We start from the raw sequence: 17,830 nt of genomic DNA, 5'->3' as shown, positions 1-17,830 counted from the left end.
CCTCCTGAGAGCAGAACAATGGTAGACAGAATCAGTGATCTCCCAGACCATGTTGCCCATCACATCCCTTCCTTACTATCACAAACCTGGCCAGTTTCGAATGCTTCTCGAAACGATGCCAAGAACTGTGTCTGTCATCACCATCTCTGAATTTTGATGGATTTTCCATACCGAAGGGTTCTAGTGAGCAGCAAACGTTGGTCGATTGTTTGGATCGGTTCTTATTTCGTCGCGGTGATAATAAAATAAAATGCTTTCGAGTTCGGTGGTTCGAATGTATGCCCTTCTTCTTTGAGGCTTAGTATCGTCGGATTTGCGCTTGTGTCCGTTCGGATGTTGTCAAGGATCCGCAATGCAGTGGGCTGTAATGTTGAAGAACTTGATATTCACAATCACATACCACGTGAACGTATCGAGTTTCCGTTTTCTGTCTTTCTTTCCGGATCTTTAAAGTCTCTATCTGCGGATCTCAACTGTATGGCTCTTCATGTTCCCTCCTTTGAATTTTCCTCTAATCTCAAATTCTTGGAGTTGCGCGAGGAAAGAATAGAAGAGGGATTTTTCAAATGGATGTCATGTTGCTGTAAATGCATTGAGAAATTAGTGCTTAAAGATCTTATTGTGGAAACTATCACCATTGAAAGCTCGTCTTTTAAAACATTGTATATTGATGGTGACGATTCTCTTCGCATACTTAACATCTCTGGTCAGAAACTTGAAAATATACAAATCTGCTGAAGAACTAGAAATCTTGAAAGAAAAATCTTTAAATATTTCTGCTCCGAGTCTTAGATTCTTGGCTTGGAAGGGGAGTTTGATGAATCACCCAAGTCTGAGTAATTTGGAACTGTTAGAAGAAGCTGCAGTCTTTCTGAATCCGAAAGTAGATGTTCTTGACCAGGTGTTTGAGCTTTTTTACAGTTTACGTAAGGCGAAACTGCTGTTTGTCAAGGAACAGTCCATTAGAGTAAATTTCCATCTCTCTTTGGCATAGGTCTGTATCACTATTGTTTAAGGCTTGAGGTTTATGCCAAGTTTTTCTGAAACGAGTAAAAGGAAAATGAGAAACATGATTTATTGCAGTTCTGTTATCGACAAGCTCTTCAAAAGGGATCCATGGCAGCAGCATTAGATGACGCTTCGTCTCTGCATATACATATTGAAAGATTTGTTGATTGAGTTAGTCCCAGCACTGGTCTCTCTTTTCAAACGACTGCCAAGTATTGCTTTCCGGTACGGAGGAGTTGAGCTAGCATGGTGTATGCGCCAGTGCGCTAAGAATTCGGAGAAGATGGTCATAAGTCTCTCAACCCAGAGTTCGGAGGACATTGTAAGGATGTTAGACGGAAATACGAAAATATCTAATGCCACAATTCTCTTCGAGGAATATTAAGGAGAATAGTGAAAACGATCTGGGTATCAGAATGTGTATATGCGCTGTTGTGTTCTTCGTACTGTATGTAAAATCTCGAAGGATGATGTCTTCGTAATCTTGTCTTTTGAAGTTAATAGATCAACTAGCCTTTGTTCTAACTAAAGTTTAGAGTAGATCACTTTCATGATTTTACTTCTAACCAATTTCATAGTTTGCCACTAGCATTACGATGTAATGGTATTTCTCTCGACTTCAAATTGGGATTTTAGGTTCAACTTGACGAGTTCAATAATGCTTAAGAAAGAAGACAACAAAAATACTTGAGAAAACCAACAAAATCCTGAAACGATGCTTCTGATAATCTCAGCATACAAAGGTTTCAACATTGCAACATAAAGAAATCCTGAAAACGATCGGAAGTACATTCTTCTATCTCTTGATTGATTTTTCTTGAAAGCAGACAGCTGCGGCGGCATTGAAAATCTTGCTTTTCTCCAACTTCTTTGCAACTTTCTCCAAATCCTGGGGTAAATAAACAATGACCATTTTCTCCAAATTTGGCGCACACTCGAGCAAATACTTCGCGAACTCCATTCCATTAGACCCATTGCCAAGCTCTATGGTAACCTGCCTAAGCTGATAAACAAATGCAAGGTTTTGCAACTTCCAGTATTTGATATCAATCCCAGATGTCTGGAAAGGAAAGACGACAAGATGCAAATCAAATGACAATACCCAGAAAATATCAAGTTGAAATCATGAATATCATGCCAACAAAGAGCGGGGGAGCGGGGTTAAACTTACATTAGATTCAGGAGCCTCAAGAGGTGGATTGTACTTCATTAATACTAAATTGAACAGATTAGGCATTCCCCTCAAAAGGAAGACAATTGCTGGGATCAACTCATCAACGAAGGTTTCGATACTTATACCCAAACAAAAGGTATCATATAATGGAGCTGGCCTGGATCCACCCCTGAAATGGCCCTGCAATGTTATAGATCACGTTTCTCAGTTTAATCCCTTTTCTTTTCAGAAAAACCTATAACACGGATTTGTAAAACTAAAAACAACGTGAGATAGTAAGAAATATAAACTAATCCTATCATTGACATACCACAAAGAAGTAAAAGAAAAGAAGTCCGAATGACTGGTTCACTTTACCTTAATGGTCACTTCATTCAGAACAAGAACTTTAACCCTGCAAAAACTGTCAAGAACCTCAAATACATTGTCCTTGTCATCCCCTTGAGAATTCAAGGCAAGTATAGCTTCAGCCAAGCATTCAAATTTTCCCAGATTTGGGTGTTTCACCATGTTCCCAAGCCAGTTCAAATGCTTGAGATTTGGGGCAAAGATATTTAAGGATTTGTTGCTGGCTGAGGCAAAAGACCAGCATATAAATATACCTTCAAGTTTCTCACACGAGATGTTAATATGGCAGAGGTCAACTGAAAAACCAGAAAAGCTCAGTTTTTTCAGAGACGAGCTTTTGATGGTCATAGTTTCTATCCCATGAACTTCTTGAAGATTTAACTCCTCGATGCATTTGCAGCAACAGGAGATCCACTTGAAAAATCCCTCATTTTCTATAAAGATTTTTTTCAACTCCAAATACTTGAGATTAGATGGAAAAGTGAACGAGGGAGTCCTAAGAATCGTCCAATTCACATGCAGCACTAGATACCTCAAAGTTTCACATTGAAAGACACAAGACGGAAGTAGTTCATGCTCCGAGTCATATACATCCGTCCCAAGATCCAGCACTTCGACCTTACACCTAACCGCATTTTGGATCCATGTGAACATTCGGGTACCTTCGTAGCAATCACGAGCACAGAAGCACGGTGGTTCTTCACCCTCGTATTCCTCAAGCTTGTATTCCTCATGCTTAAACCAACGAACACGAAAGCTCTGTATCTTACTATCCCCGCGATAGAAAAAGAACCTATCCAAATAACTCAACAACTTGAGCCGGTAATAACACGTGGACGTATTCGCTAACGAAAACCCATCGAAGTTCAACTTAGGGGATGACAGGCAAAGCTCTCTGCATCTTTTAGACACACAACCGAAGCGAATGAGATCGGTCACAGTAAGAAAGGAGACAATGTGATGGGAAATCTGGTCTGGAAATTTGCTAAATACATCTATTATACTCTCACTCTCACTACAAACTCCTTCGCCTCGGGGACTTGCAGTAGCTTTTACCTCACCCTCGCTTTCCATGAAAGCTAATCAAAATCCGAATTTAGGGTTTTGCAAAAGAAGATGGCTTTTCAGTTTCTACTACGATTCACGGAGAGTTTAACAGTAAAGCGTCAATCAAGTTATGCCTTTCTCTTTGCACAGTGAACAGAAATGAAGAAATGCCAACTCACTTACCCATCTCGATTGTACCCACCATAAGTCCATCAGCGAGCCAGAATCGGCGGTGCGCTCCCATCATCCTCCGTCCCAAATCTGGATCTTGAAGAACCCTAAATTTGTTGATTTGGGGCTTTCGGGAGTTGCGTTCTGATGGTTCCTAGGCTTTTATAAGTTTAGTATTTTTGTCGATTTCCACTAAATTTGTTCCCGCTAATTCGAGTCCCGATTTGCCGCGTGAAATTTTCTTTTGGCCCGCCAAAACCTTATTTACTTTTTATTTTTTTCGATATCACCCGCCGAAACCTGTATTATTCAAATTTATTTTTACTCTTTTTTTTTTTTATAAAAAAACTAATGAAAAGTTAAAAAACATATTAGTTTAATGAAAAAATAAATAAATGAAGATGCAATAAATAGCATCAAGAAAAAATAAAACTGTGATTTTTTTGTTAAAAGTGAACAGTACCGAAAGTGTTTCGTTAAAACTCCATTTTTTTTTTTACATGGATGGAAGAATTATTTGGTAAAGAAAAAATTATTTAAAACTTCAGTTTTTTTTTTTTTTTGGTTAAAATAAAACTTCACTCTTTGGAAATGTCAATCTTTTCTTAAAAAAAAATATATATATGAAATGTGGCTAACTATAAGAATATATGGCTCGTTTAATACACATGATTAGGTTCGAACAAAGAACTAAATTTTTAGGTATATTTAAAGTGGAAGCGAATGATTTTTCCTTTGGAGGGGAATCAAGTGAAGGACATATAAGGCTACAAGTTTATTTATTTATTTAAACAAACGATATTATCTACATTAAAAAAGATGAGATGTGATTAACCTCACAATAAGTTAGCAATAATGTGGTTCAAATTCACTTTTGAACCTAAAACTTCTCACTTACAAGTAAAAATAAATACTACTAGACCGTAGTATTACCGAGTCTTCCTTTAAATTTGTAATTGTTGTGGAATCTTCCTTTTTCATTTTTCTTTTTTTTTTCAAATAAATCCCAAATTATGGAGATGGAGATTTGGTTTCACGCATCAAAACATGTATTATGTTCAGCCCGGTAAGAATATACAGTCTACAGAGATATATAATATAGACATATTCCATGAATCATGAACTTGTCAGCTTCCCGCGCAATCTTAACCACCGCACCGGCCACCCCCTCACCACCCGCACCCGCTGCAACCATGTCGGCACACTGATTGTCAAGTGGAAGAAGAGAGAGAACTGAAAAAAAAAAAAAAAAAAAAATTTGAAACCTAGCTTGTTTGACAACATTTTTACTTGTGATTAGTACCGAGCAAAGCATAAAATGAAAACTAGGCATGTTTACGTGCATTGCGTGATTGCGTGTTTTACAACTTTCACAGACTAAAATGCAAATGCAGAAGCCAAAGAGAGAAGCTCATACGGGAGCAATTCCAAAAGGCCTTCAGAAGACAAACCACAATAATTTTGAAAGAAAGCTTTCCTTGCTAATTTTGAAAACAAAAACTCTAGCCTCGGCTATAGCCTGGGTCCGGCCCCCTGCCTACTAAGGTTTCGACATTGCAACAAAAATAAATTCTGAAAATTATCGAAACAGCTTTCTTCTACCTCTTGATCGATTTTTCCTGGAAGTCAATTGTCGCATTGGGAATCATCTTGCTTTTCTCTAACACCCTTGTAATTTTTTCCAAGTCCTGGGAAGAATAAACTATTACCATCTTTTGCAAATTCTGAGCATACTCGATAATGTACCTTGCTAACTCCATTCCATTAGACCCGTGGCAAAGCTCTATAGCAACGTGCTTGAGCTGATAAACAAACGCGAGGTTTTGCAACTTCCAGTATTCCATGCTAATCCCCGATGCCTGGAAAGGAAAACAGGCAACATGCAAATCAACCCAAATTTAAGAAAGAAATAATTGCGTTATTCAAAAAAATCTTGAATATGTACCAGGATAAAAAAAAAAAGCAAGAGGAAGAGAGAGAGAAAAGGAGAAAGAAGTAGGGAGGGGGAGCTTATACTCTTGAAGCAAGCACTGGCATAAACTTACATTAGAGTTAGGGTCACCAGAGGGCGGATTCAACATTATGCATAAAGTACAAAGCTTAGGCATTGCTCTGAAGAGATAGACCATTGCTGGGATCAGCTCATCAATAAAGCTTCCAATTTCGATACACAAAGAACTAGTATCACATAGTGGAGCTGGCCTAGATGATAATTCCTTCAATGGAAGAGCCTGCAATAGTATATTGTTTCTCATTTTATTTTTTATTCTTTTCAACAAAATTTAGCATTGGTATGAATTTACATTCTGATTATCGTAAAACTAATATCATCACATCGGAGCATAAGAAACATAAATTATCTAATCCTATAGTTTCCAGATAACAAAATGAGAAGAAGAAAAAAAATTCAAATTGCAAAAACAAACTTGTTTCGCAATATATTTTTTATTATTTTCCACAAAACTCAGCATAGAAGTGAATTTTCGTTCTGGTTAATGTAAGATTAATGTCATATCTCAATTTTAAAACAGCATTGTAGCTTAAGGAACGTAAAGTAACTAATCCTATCATTGCCATATCACAAAGAAGTAAAGGAAAAAAGTTGAAAGAAGTTCAAAAAGAAAATGAAAAATCAGTTTGAGATGTTACAGTTCTGTTTACCTTAATGGTCGCTTCATTTAGCATAAAAAGTTTAGCCCTGCATAAACTGTGAAGAACCTCGACTATATTGTCCAAGATATCCAATGTTGGCTCCAAGAAAAATGAAGCTACTTCTAAGCATTCTAATTTTCCCAAATTTGAGTGATTCATCAAACTCCCGAACCATTTGAAAGACTTCAGATTTGGGGCAAACATATTTAAGGATTTGTTTCTCGGTGAGTCCAATACCCAGCAAATACGTATGTACTCAAGCTTCTCACATGAGATGTTAATATGACATTTATCAATCAGAAAGATACCAGAACAGTTAAGTATTTTCAGAGACGAGCTTTCAACAGTAATTTCTTGTGTCACACAAACGTGTTCAAGGCTTAATTCCTCAATGAATTTACAGCAACATGAGATCCATTTGAAAAATCCACCACCATCATCTATATCAACATTTTTCAAATCCAAGATCTTGAGATTAGATTGAAAAGCGAATGACGGAGTCTTAAGAACCGTACAGTTCAGGTGCAGTATTAGATGCCTCAAAGTTCCACACAAAAAGACACTAGCAGGAAACAGAAACCGTTCCTCCTCATCCTGATAATTCATCGCCAGATCAAGCACTTCAACATTACACCTTACTGCATTTTCAATCCATGTAAACAGTCTGAAACTCGCACAACAATCACAGACGCATTGTGCTTCTTCATCTTCACCCTCACATACATCATGCCTATACCAACGAAGGCGGAAGCTTTGTATCTTATTATCACCACGGTGGAAAAAGAACCTATCCAAATAGGTAAACAATTCGAGCCGCTTATAACAAGTGGACGTATTCACCAAGGAAAATTCATCCAAATTCAACTTGGGAGATGACAGGCAAAGTTCTCTGCATCTTTTGGACACACAACCGAAACGAGCGAGGTCGGTTACAGCAAGTAGGCAAAGAATGTGATGGGAAATCTGGTCTGGAAGGTTACTAAATACATCTTTCATACTCTCACTTTCACGCCCACTACAAATTCCTTCACGTCGACGACTTGCAGAAGCCATTAACTTAAGCTTGCGACTCGTGAACCCAACTAATTTCTGTGTTAGGATTTTGCAATATAAAGCTAGAATTTCAATTTCTACTACGATGCAAAGAGAATTGAACACCAAATCATCAATGTGAATCAAAATGCAGAAAAGTGGTACTTACCCATTTCGTACCAACAGAATCCGATCATACTGTAGCTAGTAGGAGCACGTTGGAGCCAAAATTGGTGTCGATCCACTGTGCCCTTACCTCCTAGAAAGAAGAGTAGAAAGAACCCTAATTTTGTTAAAATTGGGGGTGTTACTATTTGAGAATGGCGGCGTTCTGGCAGAACTAGGCCTCAGAAATATATATATATATATATATATATATATATATATCATTACACTCCTCACAAGTGTATTCTTCTTCTCAAATATCGAAAGTTTGAAGTGTAGAATGAGATTTTTGGAATGGTAATAACAATTCTCTCTCTCTATATATACATATATATATATATATATATATATATATATATATTTTTTTTTTTTTTAAGATGAGGAATCCCATTCTGTCTATTTTTCAAATTACAAATTATAGATTATCCTTACAAAATATTAGTCAAATCGAAAATATTTAATACATCTAATTGGGTTCAAAACAATTAACGAATACTTTGTTATATAAGAAATAATGAAATTTTATCTTGATAATTAAATATGCAAATGATTTCGGATTGAATTGAATTTTTGCAAAGATAATTTATGAATTGAGAGTTACAAAATAGATTATTCGAATTGTTAAAGTTCGATGTGGAGTGGGCCCTACATCTAATCCCTATTTTTTTTTAAATAGAGATCTTTTGTACAAAGGGCCTATATATATATATATATGGGAAATTTTATTTGAACCCATATAATCTATCTCTACATCCAACTTATTATCTACACCCATATTAATTTTTATTAAAGAATTAATATCTCTTTAAACCCATAGTTATTACCTAAACTATTCTCCCAAACCCAGTTCAAAATGTAAAATGATCTTTACACCCATTTATAACATTTCCCATGGCTGCAAATGCAACCTCCTTCATGTTTCCATGGTCGCCATCCCCTGACACATACACATACACATACACTTACACATGGTCTCTCTCTCTCTCTCTGATCACCAACACCAAGTAGTTATAGTAGTTGTGCATCAAATTCAAGCTATTAAGTGTTTGATGCTTCAGGGATGTTCAGTCTACAAACGGAGTTTTCAAGAAATGGGTTGTGTAATGGTGTGAAGAACGAGCATGCAAGATTGAGATGGCGGCCAAGAGGTCCAACAATACTAATGGTTGTTGGAAGCAGTAATGATGAAGCTCAAGTGGGTGTTTCAGTTGGGGGGGGGGGGGGTGGAGCGGCTTTATCTCAGAATGGACTTGGGTACCTCCGGAGCAAGGTTTGCGCTGATCGACATGCAAGGGACATTCATGCTGAATGAAAGAGAGAGTACCCTTTGTTTTTTTTTTTTGCTTTGAAAAGTTCCACAAACACCAATTCAATTATGTGTTATACGATGCTTGAAGAAATGTCACCTCAGCAGCCTCAAAGTGCACTAAAAGCTTGCAGTTGGAAACTAACATTTTTCTTTCACCTTGTCTGGTTGCAACGCCTTATCAATAGCTAATGTTGCATAGACGATAGAAGCACTTTCCTCAGACTGAAAAAAAACTTTTTTCTCTCTATAAAAATTATAGGGTTTGAGACGAAATGAACATAAGATAAACAAGGAGTCATGGTGGAGTTTAATTATAGTGTGTAGGTTTATTGATAAATTTTAGTTTTATTATTAATTTAATCTTGTACTTGATAGTAATTATGCAATAGGTTAAAAAAGACAATTAACATCTAAAATTTAAGTTGGAGGTAGAAAGAGGTTACATGGGTTTAAATAAAATTTCTCTATATATATCTATATATTTGAAGCGCTCATATGAAAAAGCTGTTGCTTTTGCAAGTGGCATTTTATCACAGTTGTATTAGTATGAAGTTCAATCAATAAGAAAACGACATTAGCTTGATTAGTACATTAGCTTGACATAGCAAAGTGATGCAAAATTGAGTTCGAGAGTGCAAAGTGACGCAAACTAAGTTTTAGAAGACAAGATGAAATTGAAATAAAATTCTAGGAGACATACCAAAAAATAAGCCTTAAACGAGCTGATTTAAGATCTGCTTGGTCGTGGATTCTTTTTCTCCTACATTTCGACTTTCTCTAATTCGAGAAATTTTTTCTATTCCACGATAAATATTAACAAGGCAATATCAAAATGTACATTAAGGTTTCAATATTATATCAAAAAACAACTTCTGATGAACATCAAATTTGCTTTTTTTGCTTATCTCGTTTAGCATTCCTCAAAGGCTTCTTCGAAGTTTTCCTCAGTCTTCCTCACAGTCGGAATCAAACTGTGGCCACCTGTGGCAGACTCCCTCAAAGATAATGGCCTTGGACATCTTCTTGCTATCATTTAGCTTCTGTATAGCATCATCAGACAGATCCAATAAATATTGTATGCACATATGCTCCAGGTTCTTGGCATGCTGGAGTATATACCGTGCAAATTCAATCCCGTTATTAGACACATCCAGCTCTATGGTAACCTCCTTAATCTGATCAATAAAATCCAGATTCTGTAGCTTCCAGTATTCCTTATCAAACCCAGATACCTGCAACAGCAACAAGCAACCAATTTGAATTTTCCCCAAAATAAGAAACCAAATGAAACATCCTAAAACCAATTCCAATAATATAAGGAGCATTTCAATTTCCAAAATATAGTATGAAATGCCAGAAGTTTCATCACAAGAAGATATAAACATGCTTAAGAAGCTAGTAACAGCTTGGCTTCACCAACAAGGTGTCCATGTTGACTAGTTATTACGTTTTCACAAGCTCAACGACATGAAAAAAAACTCTAAAAAATAAATTATTCTCGACAATTTTTACTATGTGCCGACAAGTTTATCTTAAAACGGGACCTAAATAAACATTGGGACACTGCATACTTTGGAGAATTATTTGATTTCATCTTAAAACTTAAATTGCTTCATATTTTTGGTTGTTTTCACAATTTTTACAATGTGGAGACAAGTTTCATAAAACAGATGTAAAGAAATTTTTACGTATTTACGACATGGAGGTTAATAATATTTATAACTAGCTCAAGTTGGGACCATTTCTTTTCATGAGTAGGTTTTATGACATTGATATTAATAAAGGAAATCATAGACTTACATCAGGTTGAGGGTCCATAGAACTTGGGACAGCAAAACAACTTACGAATAAAGTACACAAATTATGCAATCCTCTTAATAGAGAGACCACCGCAGGAAAGATATCATCAGAAAAGCTCCATGGATTCAATTGCAAATGAAAAAGACGATCAAACTGAGCATGCGTGGATCGTTCCCTGAACAAAGCCTGCAATGTCATAAGGGCAAAACCTATATCATTTTTCTCATTTTGTCACAACATGTGAGACCATTTTAATGTAAGAGCATCGTTATCATGTTTAAACTGAAATGTAAAGAGAAAACAAAATAAATAAATTATTTCGGATGACAAAATATCAAGTTTTTTTCACCAGAAAGTAGTATTCAGTATGAAGGGTTGTGGTTCTCATTACCTTAAAGGTCGCTGCATTTAAAACAAGATGTTCAACCCTGTGTAAACTGTAAAAATGCTTAATCAGTTTGTCAGAGTCGTCTGCTTCAGGCTCCAGGCAAATAAGAGCTTTTTCTAAACATTCTAGCTGTCCCAGGTTTGCCTGATTCACAAGGCTCCCCCTCCAACATAAATCTTTGAGTCTTGGAGCAAAAATATTCAACGACTTGTCATCAGGTGAATTAAACGTCCAGGAAATATTTATGACTTCAAGTTTCTCGCCTGAGATGTTAAGATGGCTCAGTGTAAACCTGCTACCGTCCACATATCCAAATTTTTCCAGAGAAGAGCTCTTGATGATGATATTACCTCTTACACTAATACCACAAAGAAATATTTCCTTGATGAATTTGCAGGAACATGAGATCCATTTGAAAAACCCCTCATCTTCTATTTTAACCTTTATTAACTTCAGGTCTACAAGATTCGAGGAAAAGGCAACAGAAGGTGTTTTAACCATTGTAAAATTCATGTTAACCGCTAGAGAATGCAACGTTGCACAGAGAAAGACACAAGAAGGAAATAATGAGTACAATTCATCGTCAAAATCAACCACACGGCTCTTAACATCAAGAACTTCAACATTACACCTTATTGCATTGTGAATCCAAGTTATTAGTCGAAAACGTTCATTAACACAGAAGCATGGTGCTTCATCATTTTCTTCGTATACAGCGTGACTCTTGTTAATATAGACAGGGGAAGATCGTAGAAGGAAATCAGAATCAAGAACTAGAGAGAGAGAGAGAGAGAGAGAAGGTTTTAGAGAGAAGTTGTAAGCTGTTGTATTAATCTTTTTTCTTAATCTCCAAGCTATTACAATGATGTATTTATACACAAGACTAACTCTCTAACTGACTATCTAACTAAGAGTTATAATCTTTTGACAACTGTCATGATCCTATCCACTGTCTATATCCTTACATGCCCCCTCAAACTCATGAGGAGATGATCCGAGCATGAGGTTGAAACAATGAGACTTAAAAAGAGGAGCACTAAGGCCCTTAGTTAAAATATCTGCAAATTGTTCTCGAGAGGAGACAAACTGAACACAAAGTTGCTTCTTAGCAACCCGTTCACGCACAAAGTGTACATCGATCTCAATATGCTTCATGCGTTGATGTTGAACCGGATTAAAGGACAAAGCTATGGCAGACAGATTGTCACAGAAGAGAACAGGAGGAACAGCAGGCTTGACATGCATAAATGCCAGGAGTTGTTGAATCCAATCAAGTTCAGCGGATGTAGTAGATATAGCTCTGTATTCGGCTTCCGTCGAGGAACGAGAAACAGTGGGTTGTTTCTTAGAGGACCAAGAAATAGGGTTATTGCCGAAGAAGACAACCAAACCAGTGGTAAAACGCCTATCATTGGGATCACCAGCCCAATCGGCATCACTAAATGCCTTCAGTAGTAAATCTCCTCGAGTATAAGAGATGCCAGTAGACAGTGTCCCCTTTAGATACCTCAAAATCCTCTTGACAGCAGTAAAATGCGACACCATTGGAGATTGCATAAACTGGCAGACTTGATGAACTGAGAAAGCAATGTCCGGTCGAGTGAAGGTGAGATATTGTAAGGCTCCAACTATACTTCGATATGTTGTTGGATTATTGTAGGGAGTGCCATCATCTTTAACCAACCGATTGTAAGGCAAACAAGGGGTATCACATGGCTTACAATCAACCATCTCAACTCTCTGCAACAAGTCCAGTATATATTTGGACTGAGACAAAAATAATCCTGTAGCAGTTTTGAGAACTTGAATGCCCAAAAAGTAATGAAGATCCCCCAAGTCCTTGATGTCAAACTCAGAAGTTAAAAAGGTAATCACTTGGTGAATAGCTAACTGAGAACTGCCAGTAAGAATAATATCATCGACATAGAGGAGAAGTACCACAATGTCACTGCCAGCAAGCTTAACAAATAAAGAAGAATTAGCATATGTGGATTGAAAGCCAAGAGAGGGAAGAAAGCTGGTAAACCTGTCATTCCAGGCTCTAGGCGCCTGTTTCAATCCATATAGAGACTTGTGCAATTTACAAACCAAATCAGGATGTGCAGGATCGCCAAAACCAGGAGGTTGAGCTATGTACACTTCTTCATTTAACAAACCATGCAAAAACGCATTCTTGACATCCAACTGTCTAAGAGTCCAATTGAAGTGAGCTGCCAAGGCTAGAACTAACTTGACAGTGGTTGGTTTAACCACGGGACTAAAGGTTTCACCATAGTCCAAACCAGGCTCTTGACTGAACCTTTTAGCAACAAGGCGAGCTTTATGCCGAGCCACTGTCCCATCGGAGTGCTTTTTGAGTTTGAAAACCCACTTACAACTAACAAGGTTCTTGTGAGGAGGCAACTGTACAAGACTCCAAGTGTGTTGGTTATGCAATGCATCAACCTCGTCCTGCATTGCTTTGGACCACACAGGTATCTTCATTGCAGATTTATATGTTGCAGGTTCCACCAAAGATAAATCAACATCAGAAGATGCAGCCACTTGACTGAGAAAGGCCTTCTTCCTAATGATTCCAATCTTACTTCTAGTTTGCATAGGATGCATATTAAGTGGAGTAATTGGTAACACCACTTGAAGTAAGTTCGGACTAAATTGAGAGTCCACAGGGAGTTGAGAAATAGAACTTGCAGGAACAGTAATGGACTGAGAATAGATACTGGGTGGAGAAGGGGATTGCTCAGTAGGTAGAGAGGATGATAAGATAGATGAGGAAGAGGAGGACATAGGGGAAACTGAGGAGGAAGTACTAGGTGGGGGTGTGGGTGAATGAACTAGGACATTGTCCATATTAGGAACTGGAAGTGGTGAGTATGGCCGAGAGGTAGGTGATGTCACAGGTGTGGACTTTGGTAATGCAAACAGGTGACAGTAGGGAAATTTAGACTCATCAAACACTACATGTCTAGAAATGTAGAACCTACCTTGTAACACATCAAAACAAATGAACCCCTTATACTTTGAGGCATACCCAAGAAATACACACTCTTTGGTCTTAGCTTGTAATTTGTTCTGAATATAAGGTCTTAATAGAGGAAAGCAAGAACACCCAAACACCTTAAGATGAGTCAAAATAGGAGGAGTACCAAAAAGTTTTTCAAATGGTGAACAATTATTCAAAACTGGTGTAGGCATACGATTGATCAGATAGACAACAGTTTGGCAAGCAAAGGTCCAGAAGGAGGAGGGCAATTTGGCAGATTGTAACAAAGTGACAGTGGTCTCAACAATGTGTCTATGTTTTCTTTCGGCCAAGCCATTTTGTTCCGGAGTATAGGGACATGATTTATGGTGAAGAATACCTTTATTGGTAAGAAACATTTGAAGTTTATGGCTACAATATTCACCACCACCATCAGTTTGCAAAGTTTTAATACAAGCAGAAAATTGAGTTTGCACAAAGGAATAGAAACCAACAAAGATGTCAAAGAAATCTGATTTATTAACAAGAGGAAACAACCAACAATATCTAGTGCACTCATCAATGAGAGTTACATAATACTTGTAACCATCAATGGAATTACATGGAGATGGACCCCAAAGGTCACTGTGTACAGTTTCAAAAGGAATTACAGATTTGTGTGCACTAGACTGAAAAGGCAGTTTAGTAAACTTGCCCTCTAGACAACTATGACAGAGCATAGAACAATATCCTTTGTACAAGAATTATGAGACTTAGTAAGCATGATAGAGGCAGTGGTATTTGAAGGATGCCCTAACCTACTATGCCAAAGATGAGAGCTAACAAGCTGTCCAAGCAATGCAGAAGCTTTAAAATGCCCTTGAGAATGACCTGGAGAAAGAAAGGATGGATTGGAAAGGGATGGAATGGGGTATAGTCCATTACTGCATTGGCCTTTGTACAAGACCCTCCCTGTGGCTTTGTCCTGGATCCAGAAACAGTAAGCATCAAACACTAACCAACAGTTGTTATCAAGGCAAATGCGATGAACAGATAACAAATTTTGAGACAGCCGAGGCACATAAAGAATGGAATTCAATTGAGTGGTTTCACAGGTGTTTGAATGATAGAGCTACCAATGTGTGAAATTTTCAAACCTTCACCATTGGCAGTTTGCACAGTCTCAGTAGCGGGATAAGGAGATGCCAAGAACAAATTGCTGAAATCGGCAGTCATATGGTTGGTAGCGCCCGAGTCAGTAAGCCAAATCTGTGATGGAGGAGCTGAAGAGGACTGAGAAGAGACTGTGTGCAGAGCCTGAATATTGGATTGAGTAGGTGCGGAAGAAACATACTCATGGCAAGACATCTGAGAGTAGTGTGGACCACCAAAGTTGGGACCTTTGTCATTGAAAAAACAATACCAGGTGGTATGATTTGCCTTGCCACAAATTTGACAGCCTTGTCTTTCCAACTGTTTGGATTTACAAAACGGAGCAGTGTGGCCAAACTGATTACAGAGTTGACAAGACACTTGCTGCATAGCTGAGTGTCCAATAGACTGTGAAGGTGAGGGTCCTAGCACTCCAGAGAAAACAGGTGCTGATGGTGAACCGTGATTAGGAAACTGCTGTCTAGGACTCGGATTAGAATACCGATAGCCCTGATTAGATTTACTTTTACCCTTCTTGTTGAAACTAAAGGATCGAAATCCACCAGAGGAAACAGGCTGAGGACCTGAAAAACCCGAATGAGCACCACCAGATGGATGGGATTTAGGAGCAAAGTTACTAGCCACCATGGCAGACAAAAAATGAGAAGTTTCAGTACTGTCCACAATCAGTTCTTCAACAAGAAGCTGCACCCTAAATTCTTGGAGAGAAATAACATTCTCACGACCCCGTATAACACTACGAAATGTATTATACTCAGAAGGTAATCCATTGAGGGCTAGAATAACAATATCCTCATTTGCAAAAGGAACACCAGCCGCGGACAAGTAATCTCGAGCTTCCTTAATTCGCTGCAAATATTGAGACACAAAATCAGTCCCTTTCTTGATGGTTTGAAGATTCGACTTGAGTTGAAAAACACTAGTCCGAGATACAACAGAAAATTGTTCATGTAACCGGGTCCAAAGATCACAAGCACTTGTGCTTCCAATGGCACAGGAAAGCGCAACCGGAGACAAAGTTGCAGTAATCAACTGCATAAGGGCCCGATCATGCATCTTCCAAACAACATAATCTTCATTCTCAGATTGAGTTGACGAATTCGAACCATCAACAGCAGAAGAGTTAGAAAGAACATATCGAGATGGACAAGGAGTGGAGCCATCAACAAATCTCATGATCCCGTGCCCCTCAAGTAGCAATTGCATTTGGAAATGCCAATTCAAGTAATTAGAATCATCAAGCTTCACATTCACAGAGGTAGAAATTGTAGAGATAAGACTAGTAATAGGTGATCGGAGAATTTGTAATTGAGATGCCGTAACCATATTTGCAGAATTGAGACAGAAATTGAAGAGAAGAAATATCACAAACACCTGGTGTGCACAAATCGATAGTCGCAGAAAGAGAGAGAACGGGCAATGCAGAAACCCTAGAAATCACAGAGAGAGAAGATACCAAAGAATCAACCAAGAACACGGTAATAGTCGATCGGCAACACCAAATCACAGAGCAAAAAGATGAGCGGAAGCAGCTGAAGGATCGAAGAACACAGCGCAAGCAACAATGGCGAGTGATACCATGTTAATATAGACAGGGGAAGATCGTAGAAGGAAATCAGAATCAAGAACTAGAGAGAGAGAGAGAAGGTTTTAGAGAGAAGTTGTAAGCTGTTGTATTAATCTTTTTTCTTAATCTCCAAGCTATTACAATGATGTATTTATACACAAGACTAACTCTCTAACTGACTATCTAACTAAGAGTTATAATCTTTTGACAACTGTCATGATCCTATCCACTGTCTACATCCTTACAACTCTTCCACACAAGACGAAAGTGCTCTATCTTGTTATCCCCGCGTTGAAGCAAGAACCTATCCAATGAGTTCACCAACATCAACCTAACCTCACACGAGGCCTCGCAGAAACACTTCCACACACCCCAGGGTGCTCCTGTAGTCATGAATTCGAAATTCAATGACGGAGTTGACAGATAAAGTTCTCTGCATCTTTTGGACACAATGCTGAAACAAGCGACGTCCTTTATAGTAAGAAACGAAAGAATTCGATAAGCAATTCTGTCGGGGAGACCGCTGAATCTATCTTCCTCACGACTACGACTACTTCCTTCACCCTCAAAACTTGAACTAGCCAATGTCTCATGCTTCTGTTCCATGAGACCTAAATTTTGTGTTTTGGGGTTTTTCAATTGAAGCCGGTTTCGATTAATACTACGGGGATTTGAAAACCAAACCCTGAAAAATCAATTACCACACCGAAGATTGAACCGAAATAAAGAAAATCAGTTGCGAGAGAGTGTGTACCATTCTTGTGCCCAGATGAGTTCATACATTATTTATTTATTTATTTTTTTAAACACATCAGTAAGTTAAATAGTTATTTGTTAAAAAGAAGTAGAACAATTGAGGATCAGACCAATATTATAATACATATGCATAATTATTTTTCGGCAATGTGATACAATTCTATTTTCAATTTACACTCGAAATTAAGCTTGATCTTAAGTTGCTAAAAATTTCAATCACATCTTATAATTCTAAAACTTCATGGTTTTGATTTGAAAGGCTTAAAATTCAATGTGCT

General features: G+C 37.8%; 2 protein-coding genes and 1 pseudogene across 2 annotated transcripts; all 3 read right to left on the bottom strand.

The window, feature by feature from the left end:
• Positions 1-1,713: 1,713 nt before the first annotated feature.
• LOC108865396 (F-box/LRR-repeat protein At4g14103) lies at positions 1,714-3,911 on the bottom strand. Its single transcript, XM_018652194.2, has 3 exons — positions 2,540-3,911; positions 2,180-2,362; positions 1,714-2,068 (listed from the first exon to the last, which is right to left on the bottom strand). Exons 1-3 carry the CDS (start codon positions 3,602-3,604, stop codon positions 1,805-1,807), a joined length of 1,512 nt encoding a protein of 503 aa, XP_018507710.1. The 5' UTR covers positions 3,605-3,911; the 3' UTR covers positions 1,714-1,804.
• Positions 3,912-4,774: 863 nt separating this feature from the next.
• Positions 4,775-8,514, bottom strand: LOC103966405 (F-box/LRR-repeat protein At4g14103-like). Its single transcript, XM_048576651.1, has 5 exons — positions 8,469-8,514; positions 6,410-7,596; positions 5,794-5,979; positions 5,351-5,607; positions 4,775-4,933 (listed from the first exon to the last, which is right to left on the bottom strand). The coding sequence occupies exons 1-5, from the start codon at positions 8,512-8,514 to the stop codon at positions 4,918-4,920; spliced, it is 1,692 nt and encodes a 563-aa protein (XP_048432608.1). The 3' UTR covers positions 4,775-4,917.
• Positions 8,515-9,850: 1,336 nt separating this feature from the next.
• LOC103966407 lies at positions 9,851-17,402 on the bottom strand (annotated as a pseudogene).
• Between the last annotated feature and the right edge of the window lie 428 nt (positions 17,403-17,830).

Source organism: the organism of the source record quoted next, unplaced genomic scaffold, assembly GCF_019419815.1.
Source record: "Pyrus x bretschneideri cultivar Hongxiangsu unplaced genomic scaffold, Pyrus_bretschneideri_v1 Contig9, whole genome shotgun sequence".
Classification (NCBI taxonomy): Eukaryota; Viridiplantae; Streptophyta; class Magnoliopsida; order Rosales; family Rosaceae; genus Pyrus; species Pyrus x bretschneideri.
Note: the sequence above shows the minus strand (reverse complement) of the source record. Positions and strands in the feature narration are given on the sequence as shown.

Excerpts from the sequence above, each read along its gene's own strand:
- LOC108865396 (XM_018652194.2), bottom strand. The coding sequence starts at position 3,604 with ATGGAAAGCGAGGGTGAGGTAAAAGCTACTGCAAGTCCCCGAGGCGAA. Across the intron at positions 2,363-2,539 it reads TGAATGAAGTGACCATTAAG|GGCCATTTCAGGGGTGGATC; the intron begins GTAAAGTGAACC and ends ATAACATTGCAG. Across the intron at positions 2,069-2,179 it reads TTGAGGCTCCTGAATCTAAT|ACATCTGGGATTGATATCAA; the intron begins GTAAGTTTAACC and ends TTTCCTTTCCAG.
- LOC103966405 (XM_048576651.1), bottom strand. The coding sequence starts at position 8,514 with ATGAAGGAGGTTGCATTTGCAGCCATGGGAAATGTTATAAATGGGT. Across the intron at positions 7,597-8,468 it reads GGGAAATGTTATAAATGGGT|TACCACTTTTCTGCATTTTG; the intron begins GTAAAGATCATT and ends GAAATGGGTAAG. Across the intron at positions 5,608-5,793 it reads CTGGTGACCCTAACTCTAAT|GCATCGGGGATTAGCATGGA; the intron begins GTAAGTTTATGC and ends TTTCCTTTCCAG.